Below are 17732 nucleotides of genomic sequence, written 5' to 3'. Positions count from 1 at the left end.
TAAGTAACACAATTACAGAGTTAAATAAATACCAGGAAAGAATGTGAGGCACTATGGGGTCTGAGCAGCAGGTGAAACAAGATCTGTGCAGATGTGACCAGCAAAAGAGTAGAAAAGCTGTTGGTGTAGAGGACGGCTGCCTCCCCAGGGGGCAGGACCCTGGGCGACTGGGAGGCAGGAGGGCCGTGTAAAAAAGCCAGAGAAAAAAGATCTGGAAACTGATCAGAGATAGCATGGTGGATCCAAGAATTCAAAGGGAGCTGAGGACGTCATTTAATCTGCCGTCCGCAGAGGAGAATCATATAACGGGGAAGAGGCTGGAGAATGACCCGATTTGGTTTCCAAGCTGCATGGCAGTTTTTCCTTGAGTTTTCTAAGCTATGGGACCGTACCAGCCCTAAGAGGGTCCTCACATGGATCTTCAGAGATGGGCAGTCACACCAGGGAAGCACAGTGTGTCAGTACAGCTGTGTGGATGTCTCAGGTCACCTAGGAAAGGCTACCAGGGGCCAAATGTCCGGAGGCCTCTGCCTACATGGAGGTAGAACAGGCCTGACTGCTCCCCAGCTATGCCTACAACTCATCATGCATTAAAATATCGTCTCCAGGGACTTCCCTGGTGGTCCAGTGGGTAATACTCTGCGCTCCCAGTGCAGGGGGCCCGGGATCGAGCCCTGGTCGGGTAACTAGGTCCTGTACGCATGCCGCAACTCAGACCTGGCACAGCCAAATAAATATTTTTTTAAAAAAGATACCGTCTCCAGAGGTCCCTGTTGAGATTCTCAGCATCGTCAAGTTCATCATCATCATCACTATCATTATCATCTTAACAGCAAACATTTATCAGGTACTTACGTTGAACCAGGCCCCATGCTCAGCATTTGCAAGCATCATCTCATTCACTTTCTTAGTAATTCTGGGAAATGGGTACTATTATTATCCCCACTTTACAGATGAGCAAACTGAGGCTCAGAGAGGTTACATGACTTTTGCCCAAGGTCACACAGCAAGTAAGTAAGTAACAGAGTCCAGACAGGTCTGTCCCATGCTGAAGTCCAAGTCTCAGCCACCCTCTCTACTGCCTTCATAGCCCCAGATAGGTGTGGCCGGACTCTACAGTGTGCAGAGATTATAGGGCTCTTCCATACCCATCCTCTCTTCCTGACTCTCACATAATACTGATAGGCAGGCATTGCCCCATTGTATAGCCTGGTAAACTGAGTCCCAGAGAGGGTAAGGGAGTTGCTATGGGCATTTGGTCAGCAAAAGGCAGAGCCAGGTCTTCTGACCCGCCCCATCCTCTCATTCACTGGGCCCCATGTAAGGGAGGGGCTCTGGGAGGATGGGGCAGGGCTGAAGCTATGGAAGTCTGCCCAGGGTGCTGGAGCACTGCTGAGGGGAAGGGAGAGAATTGGGCCCAACAGGGAGCAGCAGGTGTCTAAAAGAGGAGGAGAGGGAGACAGAGGAAAGCTTTGTTCCTTCAGGTCTTTCAGGATGTGGCACTGCGGGCAGAGGCCTTCCTGGTGGCATCTCGGGGAAGCACAGGGTGGGAGCAGCAGGCTGAGACAGGCGCAGACCTGAGTCCTGCTGTGAATTCACTGTCTTCCTCCCAGCCAGGCCCCACATGCAGGAGAAGAGCAGCGGCCACCCCAAGCCTTCAGGTTCTGATGGCGAGCGTAGCAGTCGCATGACCCCTATTTAAACCCAGGAGGCAAAGAGTAGTATGTTTTGGAAGTCACCTCCAGGCTGCCTGCAGCCTGCCCTCCCCTCGGAAATGCCACTAACATCCAGGAGATAAAAGAGGGGATCTCTCAGAGGCAGAACACAAAGCTCTTCAAAGAACACTTTTGATCAAAAATGGGAAGAGGAGAGAGGTCTTTCTCTCAGAGAGAATGTATTTATAAACCTGTGTGTGTGCGCGTGCACGCACACACACACATACACACGCACACCAGCAACCAGGAGCATCATGATGCTAATAGAACTCTTTGCATGTTCCCTTTTCCCAGTCTTCCTTCTCTGGCTCCGGGGGTTCTACCCTCTTCTGCATTCCCAGCCCCCGGGGTTACACTTCCGGATCTGCTCTCTCCAGATGGTGTTGTATCTTCCGGACCTTTCTGGCCTCCCCTGCCTTGGGTGCTACTCTTTGCCGACTAGTCTGATAAACAGTTTCCTCCTCCACCTCTCTGAGGCATTCAATTCTGGAGACCGCTATCATCTTCTTGAGCAAATAGGGGCCAGTTAAACGAAGCTCCTTCCCTCCGAGCCCTGCAAAGTGAAAGCCTGGGATTTTAGGGCCGGAAAAGAGCTTGGAGAGCATCTGACTGAACTCTCATTTCAGAGTGGAGGAAACTAAGGCCTGGAGAGCGGAAGAACTTGCCCAAGGTCACGGTGAGTTTGTGGCCCAGCTGTGACGAGACCCAGGTCTTCTGACGCCCTGTCTGTGGCTCTTTCAACTGGAAAGCGCAGCCCTCCCCAACGAGTGACCAGAGATGCAGAAGGGCTGGGGTGAACTGTCATGGTGCCCGCTCTTCCCTTGGCCTGTCACGCCCACAATTGCTAGCATTTTTTTGCAGCCACGCCACTTTGGTCATTAGTTTGTTTTTGTGGCACATGATCTCCGCATCTAAGTCTGCTTTATAGCACAACGTCTTTTTAACTAAGGAGAAAGAAAAGGCATGCACGCCTTTTGGAATAACCTGCTCCCACCAGGTTGTTGCTGGTACCCCAGGGTGCATTGAAGCCAAGGTACCTGATTACTGTTCTCTACTGAGTCGATGAAAATAAAAAGCAACCAGTACCTAACCTCCGCGGTTTCTCCTAGCTTCTCATCCCTCCTTCCCTGCCTCCCCTGCCCCCAGCTTACTCTTGAGCGGGGGACAAAGGAGAGAGAGATGGGCTGCAGGGCAAGGAGGCAGCAGTTTCCACAGGAGACAGTTTTCCTGTTTGGCCCAGTCTGGGGAGCTGTCCGTTTGTGACTCGACAGAAGCACCCTGTCTGAGCCTGGGGCAGACTGTCTCCCGGGGTGTGTGGTCCTGCTCCTATCCAGGAAAGCACCCTCCCGGGACGCTGTCCATTTCCATCTTTCTCTCCATATGGAATTGTTTCACCATAATGTCATCGCTGGCCAACTTTTATAAACTTGTGAAATGATTTCCAAATTGCAATCCAAAGTTTGCCCTTTTGGGAAGAAGCCTGTGGCGGGGGGTTTCGGGGGAAGAAATTTGAGGATAGGGTTGTTGATTTTGGTTACTTGGTTTGGATAGATCTATTTTTTTTTTTGATAACCAGAGAAAGGACGGGATGCTGTGGTTACCTCTTGCCCGTCTTATCAGTTTGCATTTTTCTACCCTTTTCTTCAGTTCATTCACTCCAGCCCATTTAACTCTTGTCTCCTCCTCCCAAGGTCCTTGCGGGGCTTGGCTGCACACAGGGGACCAGCACTGCACCTGCTGCGCCTTTGTGGTTGATTTCTGTTGCTTTACACGTGTGCTCGCGAGAGGACCTCAGGTCAGGGCCACCATCGTTGAGGGAGGGGCTGAGGTTCTGAAAGGCCCAAACAACTCTCTGAAGGGTCCCCCAAATGAAGGCACTAACAATCTTCTAATCAAACTTCACTCTCTCCTCCTGGGTTGATTCACTTGACAGCAGTCATCAACACTCTCTCAGAGAAATACAGAATGAACCCAAGGAGTCATTCACATTTTTCATTTTTTATTAAAAATCTCTTACATCTGCACTCTAGTCTCTTTTAAGCCTGGCCTCACTTTATAAGGCCCTAAGTTGTTAACCGATGCCGGATCGTGTGACTCCTTTAGCATGAATTGGGGTGGAGGATTGGGGCTGAGATGAGAAGAAACTGATCTTTGCCAATGGTTGTATTCGTCTTGTTCACAACTTATAAATCCCCTGTGCGTAAAATGAGGGTGGCATGTCTCTCTCCTTACTTCCTTTGCAATGATTTAGGAAGAATCGTGCACGTGTGTGTATGTGCCTCTGTGTGTGTGTGTGTGTGTGTGTGTGTGTGTACTTATTCGGAACTGATTGGCCTGTTTGTAGGTTGTTGGATACCTCACTTTCCCTCATTTCTTTCTCCGTCTTTTATATCAACTGATCCACCAGAATTAGGAGTTAAGGAAGCTGAAATGTAAACCTCAATGGAGACCAGTCTGGGATACATGTCTAGGTTATAAAACATCATTCTTAAATATCAGTATAAGTCAGAATCACCTGGGCAACTGGTCACAAATGCAGATTCCCGGGCCCCACGACCAGAGTCTGATCCATGGGGTCTGGGATGAGACTCAGGAATTCACATTTTAATAAGCCCTTTATTCTTTAATATTCTTATTCTTTAATCAGAATAAGGTGATTCTGATGCTGGTGGTCCTAGACCACATTCTGAGAATCACTTGCAGAGAATTGCTGGGAAGGATTCTGGCACTGTCTCAACCCCACATCCTTGGTTTACAGATGAGATTAAGGAAGCCAAGAGAAGTGAAATGACTAGCCTACGCTAGTTAGCTAGTTAGTGCAGAGTATGGCCAGAACTGAACGCCAGCTCTGGGCCTTTCCCGCCGCTCCACGTATAGGGGAGCAGGCCAATAGGTAGTAAGCTTGCTTTGCAACAGGGTGGATTGAAATTAAACACAAGGAAGAACTTCCTGACAGAGAGGTGTACTGAGGAAGCTGACAGCCTCTCCTTTCCCAGGAGACCTTAATTCAGGCCAGACTTCCATCAGGTGTGGGCACTTGAGGTACACGGCAGGGGCAAAGAGAAAAGAAGGAAACACCTGGTGATTTTGCATGAAAGGGACCAGAGACCCTTCGTTGAGTTCTGCTGTGGCACCTGGATTTTTTTTTTTTTTTTTTTTTTTTTTTTTTTTTTTTGGCGTACGCGGGCCTCTCACTGCTGTGGCCTCTCCCGTTGTGGAGCACAGGCTCCGGGCGCGCAGGCTCAGTGGCCATGGCTCATGGGCCCAGCCGCTCAGTGCACGTGGGATCTTCCCGGATCGGGGCACAAACCCGTGTCCCCTGCATCGGCAGGTGGACTCCTAACTGCTGCGCCACCAGGGAAGCCCCTGACCTCAATGTGTTCTTTTATTTTTTTATTTTTTATTTTTTTGTGGTACGCGGGCCTCTCACTGTTGTGGCCTCTCCCGTTGCGGAGCACAGGCTCCGGACGCGCAGGCTCAGCGGCCATGGCTTATGGGCCCAGCCGCTCCGCGGCATGTGGGATCTTCCCAGACAGGGGCACGAACCCGTGTCCCCTGCATCGGCAGGCGGACTCCCAACCACTGCGCCACCAGGGAAGCCCTGTGGCACCTGGATTTTAACCTTGACTGAAACATAAGGCCAGTGGTCCAGGAAGCCTGAGGTGAGGTCCTACCGCTGACAAGGACAAGGTTTGTGATGTTGGGCCCCTTGCTCAATTTCTTGGCCTTTATTTCCTGGGGTTGCATTAGATTGCCTCTAATTTCCAGGGGGCCATCATTTTTATCTTTCGTTGTAACTCCCTCACCAAAGTGCACACAGCAGAGGGACTCAGTGAAGTTTCGTTGTTCAACAAGTTGATCAGCTGAAAAAAAAACTACTCAATATTGAGTATCCAGAAGTTGTATCTGCCAGTTCTCCCTCGCCTAGGGCATTTTGAGTCTGTCTGAACAGTCAGTAGTGATCCCCCCTTTTAATACTAATTTATATATTTAAAGGGGTCTAACCTCAAATGAACATGAGTTACAGCTTCAATATCCATGTCTTTTCATGAGTGATCGTTCAGACCTCTGGCTACTTAGGGTCAGTCCCCAAGCAGAGAAGCCAGACCAGAGAAACATCTCCCCATTAGTGACGGCCTCTGATCACAAGTCCCTGTGCCCCCATCTCCCGTGGCCACCCCTCTGATGATCTCTGTCTGTTCCTTTCAGAAAGCAGATCTGGCCGTGGCGGGCCTCACCATTACCGCTGAACGGGAGAAGGTGATTGATTTCTCAAAGCCATTCATGACTCTGGGAATTAGCATTCTTTACCGAGTTCATATGGTAAGAGATTTATTTTATAAGCATTTATGGCATTAAAGTTATTTGCATGCAAACACTGAGTTATATGATAATAATGAATGACTCACAGAAATATTTAGATTTCAAGACTTAAATGCAAATGTGCTGGGCTATTTTTTCCCCCATCAGCTGCAAGGACTTGCAAACAGGGGGAATGGAAGAGTCACACTTGAGGGCTTTCCAGTAAAAACTGCTTCTGCCGCACTGAATAGGGAAGGCCAAGAATGATCATTCAACCCTTGGTTCGTAGTGTGTTGGTCATTGGCCCCATGAGTCACTCTGCTTCCTCCTAGTGGGTGGGTCCCCAGCCCAGATAAGTCACCCCGGACTTCCCAAGGCCTTCAGCAACTTTCAGGCCCACCTCTGTTCACTTTGCGCATTGCATCTGGTGAGGCAACGCAGACTCCCTCTCTTGATTATCTGTACTGGGGAATAAAGAGCGGATAATGTAATGTCACTTATACCTGGCCTGTCCCCTCTTCTGCATTCCTTACAAAAAAAGACTTCTCTGGTTAGGTGGCTAGAGTCAGTATAAAAATGAGTTTGAGAAAGCTCCCCCATGGGCACCAGAGGATGGACGTGATGTCAAAGTTACTGGCTGGTGGGGGGAGAGTATACCCTCATCCGAACTGGCTCTAAGTGCACAGCTACTATGTGGATTTCCCCAATGGTCCAGTCACTTTAGGCGTCCAAGTTCATGCCAACATGGTGTATTCCAGCACCTGGCACCACAAGGCTGCCCAGCAGGGAGGGACCCAAGAGCTCACCCCACATGCCTGCTGAGGAAGTGACCCTCCAGCTTCTGATCTCAGCCTTGGAGGAAGGGGATTATCTGTGTCTGCAGCCTCAGTCTGCCAGCTGCCACGGCATCAGGAGCTGTGGCCCGTTTCTGCAGGAGGAAGGTCTTCTTGTAGAGCCCACTGAGGCAGCTCCGAAGAGCCCGGTTCTGGGCTGGACCTCAGCATCCATCGTGCCCCTTGCCCGACTTGGAAAAAGGGGCCAAATCATCTGGAAGAAGAGACAGCCTCAAAATCCCAAGCTCTCCAGGCTAAGACAGAAAGAAACGGGAGGTTGTGGTCACAGTCAATGCGGTGACGGGTGCGTCTGTCTTGTGAGTGAAGGGGGATTTTGATCCCTCCTCCTCTCCTTTCCATGAGGAGAACTCCCATTCACTGAGTGCCTCTTATGTGCCAGATACTCTTCAGGCCCCTGTGATGTGGGCTGTTGTTATGGATTGAATTGTGTCCCCTCCAAAGCTGTGTTGAAGCGTTAACCCCCCCAGCCCTGTGAATGTGACCTTACTTGGAAACAGCGTCCTTGCAGATAGAATCAAGTTAAGATAAGGTCATACTGGAATGGGGCAGGGCTGATCCAATGACTGATGTCGTTATAAAAAATGGGAAATTTGGCCATAGGCCTACAGGGGAGAAGACCTTGTGAATTTGGAGGCAGACTGGAGTCATGCATCTACAAGCCAAGAGACGCCACGGATTGCCAGCTGCCACCAGAAGCTCGAAGAAGACGAAGGAGACCCTCCTGTAAAGCCTTCAGAGACAGCATGGTCCTTGACACCTTGATTTGGAACTTCTAGGCTCTGGAGCTGTGAGACAATACATTTCCGTTGTGTTAGGCCCCCCAGTCGGTGGTACCTTGTTATGGCAGTCCTAGTGAATGAATACCGTCGACTTGTTCTTATTTTAGAAATGAGAAAACAGTGGCAATCAGTTCTAAAAACGTGGCCAAGCCCATGCACCACTTAATGTAAGAGCAGAGTTCAAACCCAGGATGGTGTGGTGAGAGCCTGTGCTCTCTCTGTGACACCAGGCTGCCACCTGCCTTGTGTGACCTGTGCATAACTTGTAAGTGAGGCTCTCTGTGCCCCTGTTCTCAGTTGGTCCTCAGGGCCGTTCTTTGAGGAAAGAAGGAAGATGTTATAATTCCCATCTTACACATGAGGAGACCAAGGTCACCTCTGGAGCTGGGCCTGGAATCCAGGTCTCCTGACTCTTGGGACAACGTTCTTGTCATCATTACATCTATTGGTACCCCCGAGGCAGCTTTCCAGCCAGTGCTGTTTCTTGAGCCTGCCCCACTGTGCCCCCCCACCCAACTGAGCCTTGAAGAGGATCCAAAAGAAATGGAGACACACAGCCTTTCTGCTGTGGCCAGACCACATGGCAAGGCTCTGGCCTTGATTTCTTGATTAAGGCCAAGGGCACTAGAGCTCCACTCGTGACCCGATGGCAAAGAGGATCCACATGGGTGAAGACGCGTCATCCCAAGTGTTTCCACCGCCTGGGAACATCTGTTGCTAGGCTACCGTCACCACCCAGGACACGATTGTCCTGAATATCAACTCTGGCCAGAACCAAACTCCAGTTCTCCGATCCTCTGGACAATCTTAATTGGATCATTGGCCAGATGTTTCCTACCACGTGCAAACCTATAACTGTATGAGCTCCCCTGCATTAGTTCTGGGATGTGAAGTTTTATGTGCCAGCTCAGCGAGGCTCTAATGCCCAGATGTTTGGTCAACCCCTAGTCTAGATGATACTGTGAGGGTATTTTGCAGATGCAATTAGCATCTACAATCAGCTGATGTTAAGGAAAGGAGATGACCCTTGATAATATGGGTGGTCCTCATCCAATCAGTGAAAAGGCCTTGAGAACAAAAATGGGTTTCCCAAAACAAAAGGGATTCTGTATCAAGACTTTCGCATAGAAATCTTGTCTGAGTTTCCTGCCCTACAGATTTGGGACCTACCAGCTCCTACAATCACATGAGCCAATTCCTTGAAATAACTCTCTTACACACACACACACACACGCATGCACGCACACAGACCCCCTCCTGGTTCTCTCTGTCTCTCTGGAGAACCTAACCCACACAGCTCCCCTCTCTGGTCAGCATTCCTCCCCTCTCCCCACCTCCTTACTGACACACTAGTGTGCCACACAGCTGCTCAGATCTGATTTCTAACAGGGGGCCAAGCTGAGTAAAAATTGAGTGCTGGCGTGAACAGCTCACACTAAGCAGAACTGACAGTTTATGCGTTTATTCAACAAATATTTATTGAGTGCATTCTGTGTATGAGGCAGAATGCTTAGAAAGTACCAAAGAGTGAGCTGGGGAGAGAACGATCCTGATTCGATTAAATCAGGGGAGATCCAATGAGAACAAGTCTGAGATGAACTTCACAGAATCTGAAAGAAAAGAGGCATCAGCAGGAACAGCTAATACCAAAGGGTAGCCCGGCAGAGTTCACCATGAGCGCCAAAATCTAAAACTACACAGAGAAGCTCTCTCTGATACAACAGCGTTAAGTTGATGAAATTGAATGCTGGGTGTTTATTATTTTGTGAATTTTTTCTGATTGATAATTCTCTGTGAGCAAAAATATGGTTCATTTAATTTCATTTATAACCTATAATGACCTGGAATCTCTTAGCTCTATGTCTGAGGTCACCCAAGTCAGGAGTGATTGTTACTGAAAAGTGAGCGTCTGGTGATAATCAAACCTGTGTGCAAAAGTAAAAATAATTAACACAAAGTATAAATGACTAGTTAGAAATTCTTCAAAACCTTCCAAGATAACAAGTGGTGGCAGGTATGTCTCTGAAGCCTGAAGATAACCAGAAATAATTTGTGAATTTCCAGCAATCTCAGATTACCTAGGTTCTTTCATGAATGTGGATCGTCATAAGTTGATTATGGGATATTTCCCTTCCTCCCAACCTTGGGGCATAATCTGTTTTTGCCCAGGCATCTCCAGGGCCAAAATCAGAAGAATGTTTTGCTCTTTTGACCTCTACTCCCTGCCACTCAGAGGCTGACTAAGGATCCTGGCTTTGGCACTTGTTACTGTAGATCCCTCTCGCTTATTAAAACTCTCTCTGTTCCTAGCATCCAAGTCACCATTTTCTCCCGCTGTTCCTCCTGCCTCTCTGATTATTGCCTCTTCCACCATTTCTGTTGCTTCCTCTCTCTCTCTCTCTCTCTCTCTCTCTCTGTCTCTGTTTGCCTCTTAAATGTCCGTGGCCCTTTTCTATTCTCACTCTCCCAATTCTCTGCCTAGATAATCTCACCCTTTCCCAAATCTATAAATCTAACCCTGACTGCTCCCCTAAATTCCAGAAGCATATTTTAAACACATTACTAAGGCGTCCCCACCTGGATATCTCAGAGGCACCTCAAAAACAGTGACACGAACTTCATTCGGTATATTCCTCCCTCCCCTCCTCTGCCCCATCTCAGGTAACGCCATCTCTATCCAGCCACCTGAGCTGTCCATCGCTTCTCTTTCCTCACATGGTCAGTTGGTCCACTCACATCCTAAATGGTCCTCAGATATACTCTCTGTCTCTGCTTAATCTGCCTTGGTTCAGGCTCTCCTCATCTCTAACCTCAACTGCTGCCATCCCAGTGGCCTGTATCCTCCTTGAGGGCAGGTGTTTCTTATCCATTACTGTATCCCCATCAAAGGGCCACTGTTATTGTAAGCATTCACCAGGAAGCAGTGGAGTGAAAATCATGGACTCTGGAGCCAGACTGCCTGGTTTATTCCCAGATCTGACACTCACTGGCTGCAGGGCACCTGTGTCTCAGCTTATTCATCTGTAAAAATGGGTTGCCATGCACATTTAATGAGGATAGATATGTAATGCACTTATAACAGCGCCTGACATGTGCACAATAAAGTGTTAGTTATTACACTTTTTATTGAAGTATAGTCGGTTTATAATGTTTCAGGTGTACAGCGAAGTGATTCAATTATATATGTAATTGAATACAGTTGAGATGTTGAATGTAGTTCCTTGTGCTATACAGTAGGTCCTTGTTATTTATCTGTTTTTATATAGTAGTGTGTATCTATTAATCCCAAATTCCCAATTTATCCCGTCCCCCAGCTATTACATTTCATAAATGTATGTGAACTTCTCCCCACTACCATCTATCCTCAATCCATCCTGCAGCCTGAGAGTTGTTTTATTTTATTTATTTATTTATATTTTTTTCACAAATGTCATCATATCAGGTTCCGACTTAAAATCATTCACTGGCTGCACATCACTTACGAGAAAAAGTCCAGCCTTCTTAGCATGGAGAATAAAAGCCGATCTCTCCTGTTCCACTTCCATCTCTTTGCTGCAGGCACCTTCATCCTGTACTGCTTACTCCTTTTCCCATCATGTCAACCTCTTCCTGTCTTCTTATCTAGATTCATACTCATCTTCTTGTCCCTCAACTGTCTAACAAGGTCTTCCCTAGCCTTTAATACCCAGCTCAAATGGCACTTGTCAAATGTGACTCCCCTAGATGGGGCTGATTGCTTCTTTCTCTGAGCTGCTGCCCTCTGCCTGTACCTCTATAACAACATTTATATGCTGCGTTATATTACTCTTTGTTTATCTCTCTCTCCCTGAGTAGATCCTAGTGGGAGATACACTGGGGAGAAAGTACCCTTTTGCCAGACCATACATTTTTAAAAATTGAAGTATAGTTGATTTACAATGTTGTGTTAGTTTCTGGTATACAGCAAAGTGATTCCGTTATGCATATGTACCTATATATTCTTTTTCCTATTCTTTTCCATTATGGTTTATTACAGGATACTGAATATAGTTCCCTGTGCTATACAATAGGACTTTGTTGTTGATCGATTCTATATATAATAGTTTGCATCTGCTAATCCCAAACTCCCAATCCAACCCTCCCCCGCCCCCCCTCCCCTTGGCAACCAGAAGTCTGTTCTCTATGTCTGTGAGTCTGTTTCTGTTTTGTCCATAAGTCCATTTGTGTCACATTTTAGATTCCACATATAAATGATATTGTATGGTATTAGACCATAAATGTTTATGATATGATTTTTGGTATGGAAAATATCTCATCCTAAACATGTGATATTTACTTCATAAGTACAGAGGGAAGAAAGGAAGGGGGAGGGAGGGAGGGACTTGTGATTCTGCAGGCAGTGACCACCACTTCCCATGGTGGCTCACGGTCGAGCAGCACTGACCCCCAGGAGCCTGGCTTCTGCCAGGAGGCCCAGTATTCCAGGCAGTAGGATGAGTGACCCAAATAGATTTCTTTTTACTTTCTGGCCTTTACCCTATTGGCCTTGAGAACAAAAAGTGAGGGGAGGCAGATGTTGGGGCAGCTCAGACCCATCCTGTGCTCAGGCCTGGTCGTGGCGGCCACCTGAACCCATTGCTCCCTCCCTCCCTGATGCCTCCACATACCACAGACAGCATAGCACCGACCTGAGAAGGCATGGGAACCCCCGGCTGGGGCCAGATGAGCTTCCAGGCCATACATGTAGGATTCAGCCTTTAGAATCTGGGGTGTCCCCTGGTACTGCAAAGATAGGAGTCAAACGACTGGACATCGGAAGTTCAAGACTCTCTTGATTTCCTTGGCATATTAGCTCACTTCTTCTTATTGAGAAGTTCAGTATTTAGCATAGCAGTGTAACCCCAAGGGCATTTTGCAGTTCAGGGTTTTATCGAATTGATGCATTTTGCAGTCCAGAGTTCTATAGAATTGATACATACTGTAAGCTCCCAAATATCTGTGAATGGAAGAGGAAAGATCATAGAAGAACAAAACCATTCACATTTGATGTTAGAGTGTATCATGTAGTTTTCTCTCTGTCTTTTTTCTGCAGCAGCGATTTCCCTAATGATGTTTTGCTCAGATTAATATTAAAGTAAGTTTGTATGCCTCAAGCACACACTGACTGCTGAAGCAAAGCCTCATCGGAGCGTGCCAGAAACCAACCTGGGATTTGACATGGGCACATATAGCCCCAAATGGATAATCAAGTTTAAACAATTCAGTGTCAATATATTCAAGGAGGTTGGGTGTATGTCCAGTATATTTGTATGTTGACTAACACCTCTTTATTCATGAAGCACTTTCACATACAGTCTCTGGTTTAGTACAGCCATCCCCCGAGGCAGGCAGTAGGATTCACCATTTTGCACAGAAGGATTCTGAGGCCAGTCGTGGCTAGTGGTGCAGTGGAAAGAGGAAAGAGAGTGCAATGGTGGGGTGGCATGGAACCCAGGTTTTCGATCTCCAAGTCCATACATTTCCAATTATCTATCTTTATGGTACAGTAGGTATATTTGTCTGTGTCAAGGTCATGTGTTAGGTGATCTTTCAAGATCCCTTCTAATCAGAGGATACTATCTATGATCCCATATAGTGTCCTAAGCCAGCCGGAACATCTAAGGCTCCCTTGAAAATGTGAGTTTACCATTTTCCCGTCCAACGTCCTGCTCCACCTTTGAATAGCAAATGTGAAAGTTTCACACTCTGTGCTTTTTCTCTTCTTAACTCTTGGCTAGAGTCTTATCTCTAAACAAAAGCAAAGAAGAGAAAAAAAACAAAATACGGAAAGAAAAGGAAAAAACAAAGCGGACAGTGATTAAAAAGTGAGCAAGAAATAAATGTCAACATTAAATGAATGCCTGGCGTTTTTGCTGGATGTATCAGTTGTTTTTCAAGAAGGTCTGTTTCATCTCAGAAAGACTGTCTAGGAAAATGGAGAACAAAGCTAGGTAAACCAGTGAATCATTTCTAATACTGCTTAATACTCTATTATAAGAAAACAGAAAATGAATAAAGTTCTGTTCCTTAAAGCTAAGTAACATGATAGCCCATATAATGGAAATATGGTTCCCTGAATGTATAATCATGTTAATATTGGTTATTTATTGAGTTCTCCTGTCTCAAGAAGTTCAAGGATTTTATCAACATTACTTTAGTAGTTCTCACATCGCCCCCTTCACGTTGATTGTGGTGTCCCACTTTCTGGAAGAAGAAAACAGCACCAGAGAAGCTGAGCGGCTCACCTAGGATCACTCAGCAAGGCAAGGTCAGGGCCAGGTTTAGAACTTAGGTCTTCTCCTGCCAGATTTCCAATCAGCAAAGTGAAAATAGATATGCCAGCATCTGGGTTATATAGGCAACAAACCCATCTGGGTGTTTTAAGTGAAGAGGAATTAATTGCTTGCCTCTTTTTTACTCTTGGAGTCGGACGTGAGAAGTGCGCTCTAAACCAATGTATCATCGAGACAATCCTCTGCAGACACACTGAGGAGGGTTATCCATGGGCTCCTGGCACTTCCTTTAGCCCTAAAGAGTATTTTATTGGCCATTGATGACAAGTAGGAGTGGAAAGAAACCTCTCTATGAATAGCCATTTAGTTCTAAAGCCTGGCAAAACCACATGGGGGACAGGATGGGCCTTTGTCATTGGCTGTGCTGGAGAAGGAGCGGATTCAGGGAAGGAAGAGAGTTGCTATCACTGGTTTGTGTGTAGGAAATGGGGATGAGGGTGCACAGCCCTTACATAGACACAGGAGAACCTGCTGCACGTCTGAGCCACTCTGTCTTGACTTTTTGGGGAAGGCTGAGGTGGAACTGAGTTCCAAAGATTGCAATCACCAGCTTCTAAGGGCCAGCCTTCCAGAAGAGAGCCTGGTATTACCCTAGTCGCTTCCCTGGAGAGCCCTGGGGGAACCCTCATGATTTATATATTATTACCCATGGAAACTCTAGGAGCTATGGAAAGCAACTGTGGCCAGACGGCATTCTCCCTCCAAGCATCTTTAGCATGTGCTCCTATAGGACAGAAAATGGTATTTCTTGTCCACTGACGGAGAATCAATATAAAAGGAAGTTCCCTCTTTTGTCATATACCATCTCCCTACACCCCCTTCACTCGTGGCTACCATTGAGAGAGGGGGAGCAAACACTTCTATAGCACTTACGGTGTGTTAAAACAACCCATGAGGTAGGTTTTATTACTACCCCCATGTTACAAAAGAGGAAATGGAGACCCAGAGAGGTGAAGTAACTTGCGCAGGGACACATAATTGTACGTGGCACAGCCAGGATTCAATCCTGGACAGGCTGACTCCAGAGTCTGTGTTTTAATTCACTACCTGCCCTGCATTACCTGGCTCCGGTGTGCTTATGCATTTGGCTCCAGACTCTGGGAAAGCAATTACTTCCTTACTATAATGTCATTTCTTCCAGTACATAGAGAAGGAAGTATCAGTGAGTTCACAGATTTTCTTTATGGATAAGAGGAATTTTCAACAGGCAAGGGGAGATTAGTACCACTTCATAGCTCCATGGACAGCTCCACTGCTAACATTCAAAGGGCCTCACCATGCAGGGGTTGTGATCATTGGGTGACCAGCCCAGTCTCTTTCACCATCAGATGGCATCAGTGATGCTGGCTCTGGTGTGGTCAGTCTGAAGCATCATTGTCTCTGAGGTGGACAGTACACAAGTCAAGGAACCAGTTTTCATTTTGGTGCCGTCTCATTTTCCACCCCATCTGCAGGACTTGATCTGTCATAGACATTTGGGGCATAGACTATATATAACCAGTTATCTACCTTCAAAGTGGTTGTATTCGCCAGAAGGAACCAGCCCAACCTGTAGTCAACAGAGACACGTATAAATCAATACAAATGCCTATAAATGCAACAGAGTCATCATAAATGATGATGGGTATAAATAAATGATGTTTAGAGTACTTTAAGGGGGTGAGATTGAGTAGGTTGGGATTCTGTTGGTATTGGGAAGAAGGCATGGGATTAATGAAGGAGTTTATTGGAGCAAATTCAAAGATAAAAAGGAGAGGGAGACGTGGTACAGCTGCCATTTGAAAGAAGGAGAGCATGGCATCCCTATGGCACAGTTGGCGAATGAGCACCAGAGAAATTGAAGCCATCACCAGTGATTTGAGCAAGGCGCTTAATCTCCGTGGGTCGCAGTTCTTCCATCTGTCAATATGGAGAACTGGGTACTGAAATCAAGAGAACGTAGTGAAGCATTTTGAGTTCTTCAGAAGAAGAGCATCACCGTCATATATCCTTTGGGTTAAGGAAAATCTATTACTAGGAAGAAATGCCTGTGGCATGTGACACCTGATTTGCCCCAAGCACCAGTACTCAGATGTCTTTGGGGAAGGAAGCAATCAAAAGCATCTGCATAGAAAAAAAAAAAAAAAGGTAGGCGGTCAGAGCCTTACAAGTAACATACTTCTCTTTGGCATCAGAAAAACAGCTTGGGCTCAGCCCAAGCCTAGGCTGTGCGAGCTCAGACCCAAATCTCAAATGACTGCCCATTCCTTGCTCTTCTGGTTGGCGTCAGTCAATCACAAGTGGAATCAGATGTTGCCTTGCCAACGTGACTGATATGTTTCCAATGGAGCTCTGTTTATGTCTTGATCCTTGTTTGTGTGATGTTCTATGTTTTATAACTTGAGTCTCCAGGAATTTTTCCCATGGCTGTGCATCATTTCTTATCACCCATAACCAAATATGGCAGCTTTAAATAGTGCTGTCATTTTCCTCAATTTCACTTGTTGTGATATAATCAGGTATAGATTTCTGACATTGAGCATCTAATGGGGTTTCAGATTCAGAAAGCTACAATGAAAGATTTTTTTCTCTTGGATATCTCTCAACTGGGAGACACAGAGTGAAATAGTCATGAGCGACAGGCGTAGAATTCATGTCCGTTTGCCCAGAGAAGCTCTGGGGGATAGAAGGACCCCAGGAGTGGCCCATGCTAGTGATTTCTGCTGCAGAAGTTGTATATGCATCATGAGGGCCTTCTTCCCCCTTCTGGACTCACTCTGTGTCTTCCTTTGTCTGCCACTGGCTCTTAGGATGAAGACAAAAACATGGTTAGCCCGTGATGGACACAAGAATGACTAACTCGGGACTCTCATTCTGCTGCTCTTGAGTCCTTCTTCCTGTTAGAGAATTTACATAGTGATAGGACCAGACATACTTAAAGGGCCCACTCCCCATTTCTCTCCTGTTCCCTTGCTTACTGGGCTTTGTCCCTCAAGTTGTTTTATTTTCCCAGTCAATCGCCTGAGTGTTCTGTGCAGCTCAAGCATGAATGCACATGAGGCAGAGTACTTGCAATTGGTATCAAAGGGCAGTTCCCTGGTCTCAGCCTTATTGGGAGAGAAAACCAGTTTCAGACAGACCACCCAAGGGGTCACTGTCACACTGATGAAGGGCCCAAGAACAGGTGCCCCACTGGCAGAGGATAAGCTTTGACTTCTTCACTCTGTACCCTCCGGACTGTGTCCCCAAATGGGAGTGCAAAAACTGTACTCCCAAGTGCTTTGGGAATTTGCCTACTGGCTTTCTGGGAAGGGATGGAAAGCCCACCAGAAGAGAAGTCGAAAATCACCCACGACTGGAGCCGTTCGAATACAAGGGGACCATGCAGCGTTGTCTCCCCCGCTCCTTAGATGCTGCACTGGGACAGCTATTGTTACCTAGAGTTTCTCAGCATGGGCTCCACGGTCTGGCTGTCCTTGGATAACGAAAGCCCAGAAAGCTGGTTGAGATCAGTACTGGCATAGGCAGCTGCCCTTTGTGTTTCTGGGGACCCCAGTGTAAAAGTGACATATACCTTGTTAGTGACAGTAGGCTGTGCCGTGACTCATATATACTTGAGCTCGAAAGTTTACATGTTTGTAGAACCCCTGAGCTTAATACTGATTTTCTGCCCTATCCATGGACTTCCTAGATTCCTGGAATCATAAAATCATATCATTTTCAATTTAGAATGGTCTTTAGGGAGCATCTAGTCCAGCGGTTTCATAGTAAATGGAAGAAGTAAGCCTGATG

The 17732-nt window shown here is 46.8% G+C and overlaps 1 protein-coding gene across 1 annotated transcript in view; it reads left to right on the top strand.

Annotated features, from left to right (window-relative positions):
* Positions 1-17732, top strand: part of GRIK4 (glutamate ionotropic receptor kainate type subunit 4) — a 350201-nt gene that overhangs the window by 298819 nt on the left and 33650 nt on the right. Inside the window, exon 12 of the mRNA XM_027081840.1 lies at positions 5925-6038. Coding sequence (XP_026937641.1) covers positions 5925-6038 — 114 coding nt within the window. The remainder of the gene's footprint in view (positions 1-5924; positions 6039-17732) is intronic.

This window comes from Aethalodelphis obliquidens, unplaced genomic scaffold, assembly GCF_003676395.1.
Source record: "Aethalodelphis obliquidens isolate GAN/ISIS:26980383/991018 unplaced genomic scaffold, ASM367639v1 scaffold46, whole genome shotgun sequence".
Classification (NCBI taxonomy): Eukaryota; Metazoa; Chordata; class Mammalia; order Artiodactyla; family Delphinidae; genus Aethalodelphis; species Aethalodelphis obliquidens.
This window is presented reverse-complemented; position numbering and strand designations above follow the sequence as displayed.